This window comes from Oryza glaberrima, chromosome 11 (assembly GCF_000147395.1).
Source record: "Oryza glaberrima chromosome 11, OglaRS2, whole genome shotgun sequence".
In the NCBI taxonomy this organism is placed as follows: domain Eukaryota; kingdom Viridiplantae; phylum Streptophyta; class Magnoliopsida; order Poales; family Poaceae; genus Oryza; species Oryza glaberrima.
The window spans coordinates 22,313,818-22,327,549 of NC_068336.1; the positions used below are offsets into that span (position 1 = coordinate 22,313,818).

General features: G+C 45.7%; 2 protein-coding genes across 2 annotated transcripts; one reads left to right on the top strand and one right to left on the bottom strand.

The window, feature by feature from the left end:
• Positions 1-2,544: 2,544 nt before the first annotated feature.
• Positions 2,545-6,288, top strand: LOC127753914 (uncharacterized). The gene is made up of 2 exons (XM_052279361.1): positions 2,545-2,816; positions 4,544-6,288. Exons 1-2 carry the CDS (start codon positions 2,601-2,603, stop codon positions 4,946-4,948), a joined length of 621 nt encoding a protein of 206 aa, XP_052135321.1. The 5' UTR covers positions 2,545-2,600; the 3' UTR covers positions 4,949-6,288.
• A 3,274-nt stretch (positions 6,289-9,562) lies between these two features.
• Positions 9,563-13,528, bottom strand: LOC127755093 (uncharacterized). The gene is made up of 5 exons (XM_052280730.1): positions 13,293-13,528; positions 12,606-13,170; positions 11,687-12,182; positions 11,511-11,592; positions 9,563-10,222 (listed from the first exon to the last, which is right to left on the bottom strand). Exons 1-5 carry the CDS (start codon positions 13,359-13,361, stop codon positions 9,953-9,955), a joined length of 1,482 nt encoding a protein of 493 aa, XP_052136690.1. The 5' UTR covers positions 13,362-13,528; the 3' UTR covers positions 9,563-9,952.
• Between the last annotated feature and the right edge of the window lie 204 nt (positions 13,529-13,732).

Genomic DNA, 13,732 nt, shown 5'->3' on the forward strand with positions numbered 1-13,732 from the left:
CCCGGCGCTTCTATTGCATAGAGTGCGAACCGAGCGCGTCATAGTCGAGTCGTGCACCACGATCGGGGGCGTGTGGGATGGCACACGCCGTGAACCAATCGTGGTGCGCATAGTGGAGGATCATGGTGATTTGCATGTCTTTGTCTTTCCTTTTATATTTGCAATGAGAAAAGAACAGAAAAGCTGCCGCTTCATCGCAGCACCAAACACCCTGTGTTCTTGGCCCCGTTCATCATCTAGTCTTGTGTTCGAGCAAAGGTTGGTAGCTAGATCTATCGATAGGGGTTCGCTAACATTCTGCAACAAATATGATATTATGTGACAAAAACCATATGACGAGCATGTAAAACATCATTGATTTACGACCTATTTTCTAGAAAATGTTATGAATATTAGCATCGGTTGATTTTAATGACGAATTACGAGACATTTTGTCATACGAGTTCGGGTAGCTCACAACGACAGAGCTTTTTGATAGAACTAGCTGTCTGTAGTGTTCTCATGATCCCACAGTTAACCATAATTCTTGTAAGTATGAGAAATATGTCGTCGTGGAGGAGACATTATTTGTCATAAGAGTTCACCTTCATATTAGAATTCATATTAGAGACATGCAATGGATGAGTTGAATTCTGTCTGCACCTTGTAGCTCTCGCCTCTCGGCCGCCACGTAGACAGACTTGATCGAACAAGCAAATAAACGAAGGAATAAGTCCATTTTGCCTCCCTCATCTCTTGCGCTTGTGTGAATAACATCCCCAACCGAAAAACCGGGTATAACGCCTCCTTCATCTCTGAAAACCAGAGCAAATCACCTCCCTCAGTGGTTTTGCTGGCGGTTTCGTCCGACGTGGCGTTGTTGACCCGGTTGACAAGCTGACTCAGCGTGGTGGGACCCACATGTCATTCTCACACAGAAAATAATAATAATAAATGGTGGGACCCACGTTTTCCCTTCTTCTCGTTTTCTTCTCCTCTCGATTCTTCTCTCTGCTGTTCCTGTCGATGCTGAGACAGAGCCGGCGCTGGGCGGCGATGGGCGTGGCGACGGCGGCAGTCGGCGCGGCGACGGCGACGGCGGCCGGCGCGGCGACCGAGAAGGGCGGCGAGGCAGAGGCGGTTTCGGCGGAGGCGGAGGCGGCGCCCGTGCGGCCGACTGGCCGCGCGCGGGGTGGCGCTCGGGCCGACGGTGGGGACTGGGGAGGCGATGGTGGCGGCGAGGCAGAGGCGGTTGGCGCCTGGAGGCGGCCACGACGCGATGACGACGGCCTGATGAAGACGGCTAGTCAAAGGAGCGCGCGAGGAGGCGGCGCCCCAGAGGAAGAAGAAACCGGCGGCGACGGCGGTTTCGGCGAAGGCGGAGGCGGCGCCTGTGCGGGCCTACTGGCCGCGCGCGGGGCGGCGCTCGGGCCGATGGTGGGGACTGGGGAGGCGATGGTGGCGGCGGTGAATGGTAAGTGAAATGGGGAGGATGATGTGTTTGGGGATTTTTTGTGGGGGATTTTATTGCAGTGGCTTCGAAGAGAAGGAAGGATGGGTGCACAGTGGTGATGGCAGAGGCGACGCAGCGGCGTGGGCGCGGCTCACGAGGGCGCGAGGTGGTGCACCGGGTGTAGTGGCGTTGGCAAGGTGGACAGCTGCGGTGGCGTCGTGGAGTCCAGATCCAGTTGGCAAAGAGAGGAGGAGGAGGAGGAGGAGATGGTAGGGCAGCTGCTTGCTGCGGGGAGTCGTCGATCAGTGTCGGGGTTGCCTCCTCCGCCGCCGCTCCGACCACGGCGATGGCGGCATCCCCGAACGGAGCCTCGGCAGCGGCGGCACGGCCGCAGCCGCGAAGGGGTCGAGCACGTGCAGCGACCGCGGCCGCTGTAGCCAGGTCCACCTCCTGCGCCGATTCCTCTTCCGCCCACAACCGCCGAAGCCGTGCCTCCGCCGCTGCCCTCGTCCTCTCGTCGCTGGCATCCGTAGTTGCCCATCTCCACCATCCGAGCCGGCCACCGAGTTCCCCGTCCCTCACTCGTTCTTCATCCGTTTCCCGTTACTCCTACCTCGCCGCCGTTCGTCGGCTCGCCGTCGTGCGTCACCGGCCGTCGATCTCCCCGGTGGTCAACTGCTGTCGGTCCAAGATGACATCGCTGCCACACTGACATGTGGGTCCCACCACGCTGAGTCAGCTTGTCAACCGGGTCAACAACGCCACGTCGGACGAAACCGCCAGCAAAACCACCAAGGGAGGTGATTTGCTCTGGATTTCAGAGATGAAGGAGGCGTTATACCCGGTTTTCCGGTTGGGGGATGTTATTCACACAAGCGCAAGAGATGAGGCAGGCAAAATTGACTTATTCCATAAACGAATGAATCCTACTCGTTTATTTGGGCCGAAAGCCCAAAATGTTGGCTCACAAACGCATATGGGCTAGGATTACGCCCATCTTACTATATGGGCTGCAATTAGGCCCGTATATGTATATGGGCTTTCAGCCCAAATAAACGAATCCTACTCGTTTATATTCCAAACCCTAACTAATTGCATCGACGAAGGCCACTTCCCTCGCCGCCGCGGTTGCCGCCGGCGACTTCGTTGTCCCCACGCCGGTGGCGCGATGGACGTCCCGTTGCCCGGCGGGAGCGTCGACCAGTCCGAGGACTACTCCCCGGCGGCCACCGTGGTCCGCTTCGACCCGCCTCTCCCGCTCCTCCGTGCGCCCGTGCCGTCGTCTGCCGCCTCCGGCGAGCCACCCGTCCTCGCCTTCCGCGACGCCGCGAGCTGGCGCGCCGCGTGGGAGGCCGCCGAGGCCAGCCTCCTGTCGCAATGCGAGGTGAGCTCTCTTCTCCTCCGTGTCCTATTGGCAAAATAATGTGAGCTTCTCGGGTAGTTTACAGGTGCGGCTATGAGCAAGCAATGCAAATAATTTGCTGATGGATTTGGGTGCATTAAATATATTGTTGCATTGGCTAATGCAAATAGTTAATACTTAATAGGCAAAATTGGTTCTAGAGCATCGAAAGATTTTTTTTTCCTTATTACCGATGGATTTGGTTACATCAGAATATCAGATATTGTTCCATTGGCTAGTGTTTTTTTTTTTTGGTGTGCCTAGATTATAAAGGAAATTTAATTAGTCCAGTTCAACTCTGTGGTTAAAAGCATTTTCCCTGTGATTGTGATTCACTTTGCAGCTGGCCGAGTTGCCTTGCGCTAGTTATGCTAGGCAATAAGTTTAGCAGCTGCATACATCAAACAGAGCAAACCAGCTCCTGGCTACTGGAGATTAGTGGTTGGGGTTGATAACGCTCCACAACAATGTACATTCCACAGTCTGTCTTACTTTTGCACAGTACAATGATATACCGAGTCATTTGTACATTGGGATGTATATGACAGTATAATCTTTTTAGGTTTTTGTAGCAACATGGGCACGCAAGTAGTTGTAATGATCCTGTGTGCATCAACTGGTATATCTTTAAGAGTTTTACTCTGATAGAAGGGAGGAACAATATTATTTTGGCTAATAAATCTCCCTTGTTTAAGGGAAGACAGCATCCCATGTATGTGCTACTACAACATTTGCTAGGATTGAACATGCTTTACACAATTAAATTTCATTTTTTTGAACAAACTTTATTGATTCCATATGCGAGACAAGATAATCCTTGTTGTGTCGCATTATGCTGTTGATACAGCAGTTCACTATGTTCTTTTTGCATCTTTCACCCTTAAAAAAACAAGACGACTGTTATTACTCTTGCAGCTGGCCGAGCTGACTGGCTAAAGCTATGGCAGTCAGGAAGTATAACAGCTGCATACAGTAAAGAGAGCAAACAACCAGCTCATGACTGCTTAGCTTTAGTTGTCATGATTGACAATGCTTTCACAATATATTCTTGAAGTGCATTTACAATTTTTCAGTTTTCTCTACTGAAATACTGCTAGTGTTAGGTTCTAGAAGTAATAATTATGTGTGATGGAACTAAATATCAACGGTGATTTGACATATGCATGTATCCTGTAGTGTGTTATGCTGTCTTCTGTATATCTTATTATAAAGAATATGAATCATACCTTTCAGCTTGTTCCTATTATAATGCGCAGAGTTATCATTTTAAAAGCATTGTGCTGGAACTATTGATACCTCTTTGTGAGCTCACCTCCTGTTAGGAATTTATCCTCTCAGAAGGATTGGACAGTACTTATGTGAGCAGAGGTTGTCAAATATTGTGTTCAGGTGTTGCTTATTGACAACAATACTGTGTTGATCAAGAACTGTTATATATCAAGAAACAATTCATGTGTGTTAGTAAATCATCAAAAAGCTAAAGCTGCCTTTAAAATTTTTCTTAATCTTCTAGGGTGCCATGGTCTGTTTTAGGCATTTCATTTAGTATAATAACTGACTCCCAACAGGCTGAATCAATATGTCTTTGCTTGCATATCTCTTCTCATCCACCATTGTTGTGTAGTGTACTTAGTAAAGTCTATTCTAGTAGAGAATTTACTTTTAAAACAAAATGATGAATGAGTAAGGATCTGTGTTTCATTCCACAGGCTGGGGCACGGTCTGGGTGTTCAATTACTGCATCACGCAAATGCAAGCCACCCTGGTGGAAAGGTTTATTGGGAGGAGCACCAACTGACTATCAAGAAAGAGAGAGATGTGAAGAACGTGAGATGGCCGCTTGTCTTGAAGCAGCAAGAGAAGCTTGTGTTAAGTTTGCCAAGGAAAAATGCATTGATCCCTTCCGAGATGCAAGGATTGCTTCTGAGGGTCTTCTTGAAAATACAAAGTTCGCCGTTTGGGGTGCTGGTAGTAACAGGACATCATCAGCATCCTTGTGTATCGCAAACAGTCAGTACCCGTTCAACCCTCGTCCTGGTTCTACGAACTACAAAGGAAGTGATTTGCTTGATAGTTTTCCGTCTGAAGACAACAATATTAAGGACGATGACTGAACAACACACCTGCACTGGTAAGAAATGGTGTATATATGTTTTCAGAATTGTAAGCATTTCAACATGGGATTTGCTAGAACTAGTGAAAAATCAATGGATTGAAGGACTGAGATTAAATAACTGGAGTCCTGAGGATTTACAGCAAGATCTGAAAAGAAAGAAAGACCGGAGACCCAAGAATGTGTGCATGTTATTTGTATGATAGTCTTGGTCTGTTTTTTACTATGGGGGCAGCACAATAAGCGGAGGATCGGGCCATTTTGATGTCAATTTGATTGAATGGCAGATCCTTTGGAGCTACGAAAAGCAGAGAAGTACACTGGTTCCTTGTTTTGACAACAACTCTTCCAACTGTCCTGCCTGTACTCTCTCATTCCTAAGGATTTCACTAAGGAAGCATTATAATGTTGTCACGTTCTTCATTGTAAATAAATGCCTGCAGAAGTGTGTCTAGAATAGTGGCAAAAGAAGTTACCCTCAAATGACTTGAAAATTGACTTCTGAGTTCTGACCACAATTTTAGCAGCTAAACTCATGGCTCTCAATTGTAATTATTTATGTACCTAATTCAATCTGTGTTACTTCCATTGACTAGCTGCAACAAATAAACCACACCTTCATTTCCAAACAGCAGAATGTTATAGCTTTCAACTGCAGCAACAGTCATCACTGATGCTGATATGTATTGTCTTCTCGGTTCATCTGTTTCGGAATCTGATCTGTTCATGGAATGTTCATAGAAGAAGAGGATGAAGAACTCATCAGCGTTCACCAGGAGAAAAATGAAAGCATCCGGACATGGACAAGATTGGGCAACGGAAAACGCAAGGAGAAACATGCATGTGGCCTTGGATGTCTATAGTGTAGTGTGCAGTGGCAGAGGATGGCCGGGAGTGGTGAGTACTGGAGAAAAGAGGCTCTTTGTGACATGAGATTGTTGTCAGTGAGATCGAAATGGGATGGTGATGCAGAGGACAAGCAGGCCGTTCCAAGCCGATTGATCCAGCTGATGAGCTGAAGCTGCATTGCTGCTGCAGCAGCATATGTACCCATGTACCGCGCCTCCTTTTGCAGTGCTATGCTTTCTTCAGACATTCAGCAGCAGCAGCAGAGATCGATACATTCATGTTCCTCCGATGCAGCAATGGTGGTCATGTAAGCCATGGGCCATGTACATCTCCCTGAAAAGATGAACGAACTGTGCCACTGTGAGAGATTATCCCAGGACGATCGGTAGGAAATTCTCTGCTTTTGCTGAAGTTAGCAGGTAATTTGTATGGCCCAGAAAACTCTGCATAGGTCTCCCAAGGAGGAATTTCAAAATGTTCTTTTTCAGGAATTGAACCAAATTTCGCGAAAATCTTGTCAAAATTCCTTCGTTCGAAAAGAGCCCTGTCAGAGTGCCTCTTCATTAGGTAATTAGCTGCCTTGTTTTCTTTTGCTACGAGGAGAAGATGTCAGAAATACGAGGTTCTTATAATTTACGCCGTGTTTAGTTCCGAAATAATTCTTCAAACTTCCAACTTTTCCGTCACATCAAAACTTTCCTGCACACACAATCTTCCAACTTTTCCATCACACCGTTTTAATTTCAACCAAACTTTTAATTTTGGTGTGAACAACCAGGGACGAAGCTATGTTGTCCCGAGGGGGTTCCTAGGAACCCGGCTAGGAAAGTAAAATTAGTGATTAATACCCCCTAATGACCATGTGGGCACCCCCCTTGCCTCACGTATGTGTACCCCCAGACTGAGAATTAAGCCACAGAGGCGTAAAGCCCAGCGCGTGCACTGCGGATCACCAGGCCGAACAGGTGCTACTAGGAAGGTTTCAAATTTTCAATGCACTAATGTGTTCATAGCAAGGCTTCATATGGATTAGATCATACTACCTAAAATAGTAAAATTAAGGACTATTTATCAATGTTGTATAGGTGATTTTTTTGGGATTTTTTTTTTAAAAAGAAGTGGACGATAGAACAAGCCATCAGTGAAGGAATATATATAATATATCTAGGCTTGCCTTACTGTTTAACAAACATTAAAAAAATTAAATATCGAGTCATAAATAGTAGAAGGTAATGTATGATGTATCTATTTGACATGATTAGTTCATAAGCTTTTTTAGTTGAGAGCTAACATGGAGGTTGGGGCAATGTATTTTAGTTTTGCTGGTATAATGCTTTCACTCATATTGGTCAGTACAGTATTTTTATCATTGCACTCCTCTTTTGATACAATTGGCATCACATATTGATTTTATTTTTTAATATTTGATGGGAGGCACAATTATTTAGTACAATACATCACTTGAAAATTTTATATGGTTCGATGGGTATGAACACATGATTGAGTGGTGCACCCCCCTTCAATTCTCTCTAGCTCCGCCACTGTGAACAACACAGCCTTAGCTCAAAAATCACTCAAATGAACCGGTAAAATCGACATCCTTTTCTGCACTGAAGAATCTCGTGTTTCCTGGTGAGCAGCAGCGAAAACCCATGCGACGCCTATCCACGATAATAGATTCTTCTTCCCTAGCTTGTCACCTGCACGTCGTCGTCTTCAGTTCTCACCGATCTCTCTTCTACAGTTTTACAGAGCCATGCATGTCATGTAACATCCGACGCATGGCCGTCCTAGTACCTGTACCTTCCCTTCTCCTCATGTCACCTCCTACAACAAAAGCAGAGCCTCTCTCTTCTCGTTCAGTGCAGCCATGCCTCTGCTATCAGCAACATTCTGGCTTGTTGGCTTTTCAACCTCTGCTCTGAAACAAAAAGAAAAATAAAAGAATTTTAGGGCTTCTTCGGAACACAATATTGTAAAAACGTAGGAATAGAAAAATCACAATGCATTTGTAAAATAGAGGAGTGAAAAAACTAGAATTCTTTAGATTGGATTGTAAAATAGGTGCTCGGACATGGCAAAGTAAAAACGTAGGAACATTTTGGAGTGGATGGAATTTTTTCTTTGCTTCTCAGTAGGAGGTTGGAGTGTATGGAAGTTTTTCTTTATTTCTAAGTAGAATTCACATGAAAGGAAAATTTCCTTTTGATTTTCCCTAAGATAAATTCATGTGAACCAAACGGTGCTACAGTCATCGAATCCTTAGGGATCTAAATTCTTCATTTTCCCTTTGTTTTTCCTACAATCCGAATAAATCATTTTATTTCATTGAAAAATAGTCTTATATGGTCATTTGGAACGAAGGAATGGCATTCCCAAAATCCTTTGAAATTCCTATAGAAAATATTTTTTAAAAATAAAATCATGGATTCACTTATTACAGGATTCGACGAGGAATGACATCCTATCCTTTTTTTTTTTCTATTTCTGTGTTTTTCAAATCCCGCATTTTGAAGTTACCCTTGAGGATTGATTTTGGTTTTCTTTTTTTTTTTATCGTAGTCTCTTTTCATACCTTCATTTCTAAACTGTTTGATGTCACTAATAAATTATTAGTTTTACCTACAAATCAGTAGAGTGGAGTAATTTTCTTCTTTGCTTTCGTTCACATTTCTAGGGCTTTATCTTCTCCCATCTCGCTTTTATCCTGCTCTCTCACACTATTGCACACACACTTTGAGACACACTCTCACCCTCTTTCTCTCTCTGCATTCAGGGGACACAGGGCTCGACGACAAGGTGAGAGAGAAGGCTACAGTGCAGCCTACTGTCTACATCTTCTTCATGGCGCACGCGAGGCCATGGCCATGGCAATGGCAATGGCATCCTAGGTTGCCGTGCCACTGCATTCACCATAGCCAACAATGCCGTCTCTGGCTCCTCCAAAACGGACAACCTCCAAGGCCCCCACACATCATCTAGCTTAGCTTTAGCTAGAGCATGCGATGCTGCTGCTTGGCTCATCTCACCCGTGTGAGTTCAGTTGTGACCTTCCCGGTCAAAGCAATGGCTCGCCTCCCCATGTGGACCTGTCCTCCTCTCCGTCGGCAGCCTACTGATCGAGGATTAGTGATAGATTAATATGGCCTAGTCGGGTTAATTTAACTTGGTTACTTTGCGGCGATGCTGGTGTGTTCTTCTTTGGGTGTTTTGGCAGCAACGTCGTCAGAGTATGAGATTAGTTTGTTCAGACAAGCAGACAAAGCAAGCTACTCCACTCCAGCAGCAAAAGCGATGTGTTGGTTAGTGAACCTAAGCTGGGGTTAGTGAACCTAAGATATAGCTTAGCTAATCTTGATTTTAGCAGCAGGACTGAACCTAAGCTGGGGTTTGATTCTGTTTTTGTTTTTGTAGGCATGGCATGGCAGGCAGGCACGAATGTCGAGGCAACGAGCCTCTTGTTCTAGCTGACAGTAATTTAGTATTAGTACTCCTTAATGGCCTAATTAATTCACCTGTTGTGGGTAGGAGCAAGATTGTGAGAAATTCCTGAATCCTGATGGGAAGAACTGTCCGAATGAGGCTACATGTTGTGCTGTTTAGTGAACCAGCAGCAACCATGGACTTGTGAGACAGAGCAAGACAAGGAGGCATGGAGTTCAGATTGTAGTACTCTGACATTTTGAAGTACCAGCAAGATTTATCACTGTGACATTTTGAACTAGTACAAAAATTTTACTGCAAGTTTATAGATCACTGCAAGTTTACATGAAATAGTTCGAGTTCCTCAGGACATGGGGAAAAAATTCCGCGCATTCGGAATGTGGCTTGAGTTTGCAAGAAAGTATTAGATGAATCGCTTAGCTGAAAATTCAGGATTTGCTAAGAAATTCTTGGTTCAGCTGTTCAATTTGTTCTTCATATTGATGATGCTCATTCTGAATATTTGCACAAACCATTCATGACATTTGGCATTCAGCAATCTGGTATATATCACCTTGAAAAATCACAGTTTTTTGATACACATGACACCATTATCTCCCACATCTCCATCTTCACACGTCCCAAACATCCACTACAATCAACAAGAACCCGTTGATCTCCCGAACAAATTGGTATTCTTGATCCTTCTTCCATGGCGGCTAGCTGATCATATCTAATAGTAGTTCAGGAGGTTGCCACTGATGATGTTGTTGCTGCCATTGCAGGGGAAGCAGCCGCAGGAGGCGTTGCTGCCGGCGAGGTGGTGGTGGTGGTGATGGTGGCTGGTGGCCTTGGCCCGCCGGACTTGCTCGGCGGCGCGCTTCAGCTGCTGGAGGTGCTGCGCCTGCGCCGTCGCTCTCCACTCCTCGGCGCGCCGGTGCACGGTCGTCATCCTCCTCATCAGCTTCTCCTCCAGGTTTGATCTCATCTTCTGAATCTTCACCTGAAAAAAAAAATTGTGACAGAAATTCTGTCAGGGTCAGAGGATTATTCTGAAGGACCATGCAGCTGGTCTTGCCATGACCTGGGAGAATGCAGCATGGAGGGAAAAAGTTTCAAACTTTGAATTCAATGTGTTCACTAGAATATAGTGCATATGCATTGGTACTAGTATTGTAGTATCACAGATCATGACAATATCACTGAAAGCACATGTCTTGATCTTTGATTATGGGTAGAAATGTTATCGTGTGGCGCTCTCGGATCGAAGAACTTCACATGGCTTTTGGAATGATAGTAAGTCAGGAACAAAATCTTAAAGAATCATGGTGAACTGGTTGAAAGGGTAGGGGATGGCATAGAAAGCAATGAACAATCATACTTTCCACCATTTCTAAGCAACTTAGATAAGCAAAGCGACACACGAGAAACAAACAAGAATTTGCAGTGGATTTAACCATGTTCAAGACTGCAAAGGCAAAGAAACATGGGAATGACATAGCCATGATCCCAATCTTCGTCTGTAATTTATAATTCTGGTATTTATCGATACTTGGAAAATACCAAGTTATCGATCAATAAACTTGGGTTCAGACAAATTGTTTCTGAAAAATGGTTTTAGCGTGTACAGCCACAGTGACCACCTGACCATTGTCAATTAACAAATCACAATTCACAATGCAATGTTTGAACTTGACAGAACTAGATGCCAATATGTCATATTTGGCAGCATCATCAACCAGCTATAACTGATACTCTGCTGCAGGATTTGAAGTACTTAATTCGGTTTGTTCAACTGTTTTCAGATTCTCAGTATGCCATCACGGTCAAACCGGTAGGGTCCAGAGGTTCAGATTCTTTTGTTGTACAGAAGATTGAGACAGGCAATTTCTTCCTGTGAATCCACAAGGAAAAGATCACAGGGCTCAAAATGATCACACATCTACCCTAGTGAACTAGTGAAGTGAAGTCACCACTACACCTTTTGGCAAATATTGTCAACTCATATCATTGCATCTACAATGATCTAAAAGTGTAATTTTGGACTGGAAGAAAAAAAAATGTTTCTGTTTCTGATGCAATAATTTTACTTTGCAATATGCACAGGGCTCAAAATGATCACACATATACCCTTCTGAATTCACTACTACACCTTTTGGGTTTTGGCTACTTTTATCATTGCATCTACATTGTTCTTAAAGTGTAATCTTGGACTAGAAGCAAAATAGCTATTTCTGATGCCATAATTGAACTTTGCAATATGAAAAAAGATGAAATTATTTAGCTTTTACCTCTAGCTTTCTGGACTGTGCTTCAGCCTTGGCACTCTCCAGGTTGATCCAAGCTTGAATCTTTGCCTCTTCCCTCTGATACCTAATAATCAGACAAAACACAAGAAAATTTTCATCATATGAGAAATTCATCTCTAATCTTTGCCATAGTTTATGCTAAAATTTCTTGTGCAAACCTTATGCAGCTCTTGGCCCTGTCATCGTCCTCCCACCGGCAGTCGCCGGCGCCGCCGCGCTTCTCGCCGACCGCGGCGACGCTGGCCTCGAAGTGCCTCAAGCTCTTGGACACCTCCTCCTCCTCCTCCTCCTTGGAGCTCCAGTTGATGAGCATGGCGTCGAACTGCGCGCCGAGGTCCAGCTTGGCGAAGTGGCAGTCGGCGAGGTCCGAGATGTCCTGGCCGGCGCCGCCGCCACCGCCGGCGTACGGCACCAGGGGGCCCGATCGGCTCGCCGGCGTGTTGTGCCTCGCCGGCGAGGTGCTCTTGATCGGCGTGTGGCACCTCGAGGTGGTGGAGCTGCCCAGCGGAGTCATCTCCGTGCCGATGTCACGCCGGTGGTCGATGCCGTCGCCGGCGGCCACCGCCTGCGCCGCCGTGTTCTTTGTTGGCTCGCAGTAGGAGCTCCGGAACACGAAGCTCTCCTTGGAGGGCTCCACATTGTCAGTGAACTTGTCTGAAACGTAAAAAACTTGTGAGATTTGCAGTTCTAGTTCTTGATGAACAATTATGGTACTGAATTTTAGGCAAATTCAGAACAAACAACTGAAACTTTGGATGCATATGTGACATGTGAAGGAATCGTATGAATCACATCAAGATACAAAACATTTGGCAAATTCAGAACAAAATACGAAACAAAATGAGAGCTTAAGAAACCAATAAAGTGCAGAGAAATTACACATCAAGAAAGTTAAGAAATTACTGCACAGAATTACTCTACAAGAAAGTTCAGAAATTACTGCTCAGAACAACTCTACAAGAAAGTTCAGAAATTCATTCTGACAGTGACCTCACTGAAATTTCATCTGCCTATGAACACAAAGAAAAACTCAAAGAAGTACAAAAATTAACTGAAAAAAATATTTCAGCATCTCACCTTTGAGGAACACTTCTGCAGCAGGAGCAGTGTAGAGAGCAAGAGCAGTGACGTCAGCATCCACCGACCTCCTCACCGCCGACGCCCTCTTCTCCTCCTGAAGCTTGGAGCCCTTGCCATGGTGGTGGTGATGGCCGCCATGGTGGTCGGACGACGCCTGCCTCACCCACTTCTCCGCATCCTCCCACTTGGAAGGCACCGACCTCCTCGCGGAGACGAGCTGGTGATGTGCAGGGCTCGAGGAATTGAAGAACAGCAATGGCCGCCCTGGAGTAGCTGGCACCTGCTGCTGCTGCTGCTCGGCTCGCCTCCTCTGAGCTGAGGCCGAGGAGGAAGAGGATGAAGAGGCCGTGGAGGTCTCGCGGTGGTAGCCATGGCCGCCATTGCCGGTGGCGCCGTTGCTGCTGTTGCTCCTCGCCATGGTGGCCATGGGGAAGGATGACCTCACGAACTCTGAGGTCTCCTTGAGGTTGAGGCTGCAGAGTGGGTCACTGAATGTGGGCCCGAATGGGTTCATGCCTCCTCCTCCTCCTCCAGCTTCAGCTCCCACTCCTTGGAATGAGTTCTGCAAATCGATGGATCAAACGATGAAATTTTCAATCAAGAAACTGATTTGTTGTTGATTTGTCTGGTCTTCTTGAATCAAGAAATCAAGTAGAAGGGATTGGAGATGTGTTTGTTGCTTACTCTTCTTGTTGATGGCAATGTTGCAGATGGCTGCAGATAGTGTGAGGAAGAAGAAGACTTGGGCTCCATGGAGGAGACTGAGCTGAAGCTGAGCTTATGTGTTTTGGTTACTTGGTGAGCTTATGTGAAGTTCAATGAACTGAGGACTGTCACTGTCTGGGCGGCATGAGCTATGAAGTGCAGAGGTCAAGATTTTGTGTGCACCACCTTATGTCTATGGCTCTAAGCCTATGATTAGGAGGGGTCCCTGGTCTGAATCCTACTTAATGACAGTCATTACAGCACTTTGTTACACTAAATATATACAGCAAGTAGGTCCTTCTCTAGGATCTTTTTAAAAGGGTGAACTTGATGTTACCTTTGTAAAAGCCCTACAAACAGGAGCCTTGTCCTCTCTGAATGATGGTAAATTGAGTGCTGATTACTCAATGTTGGAAATG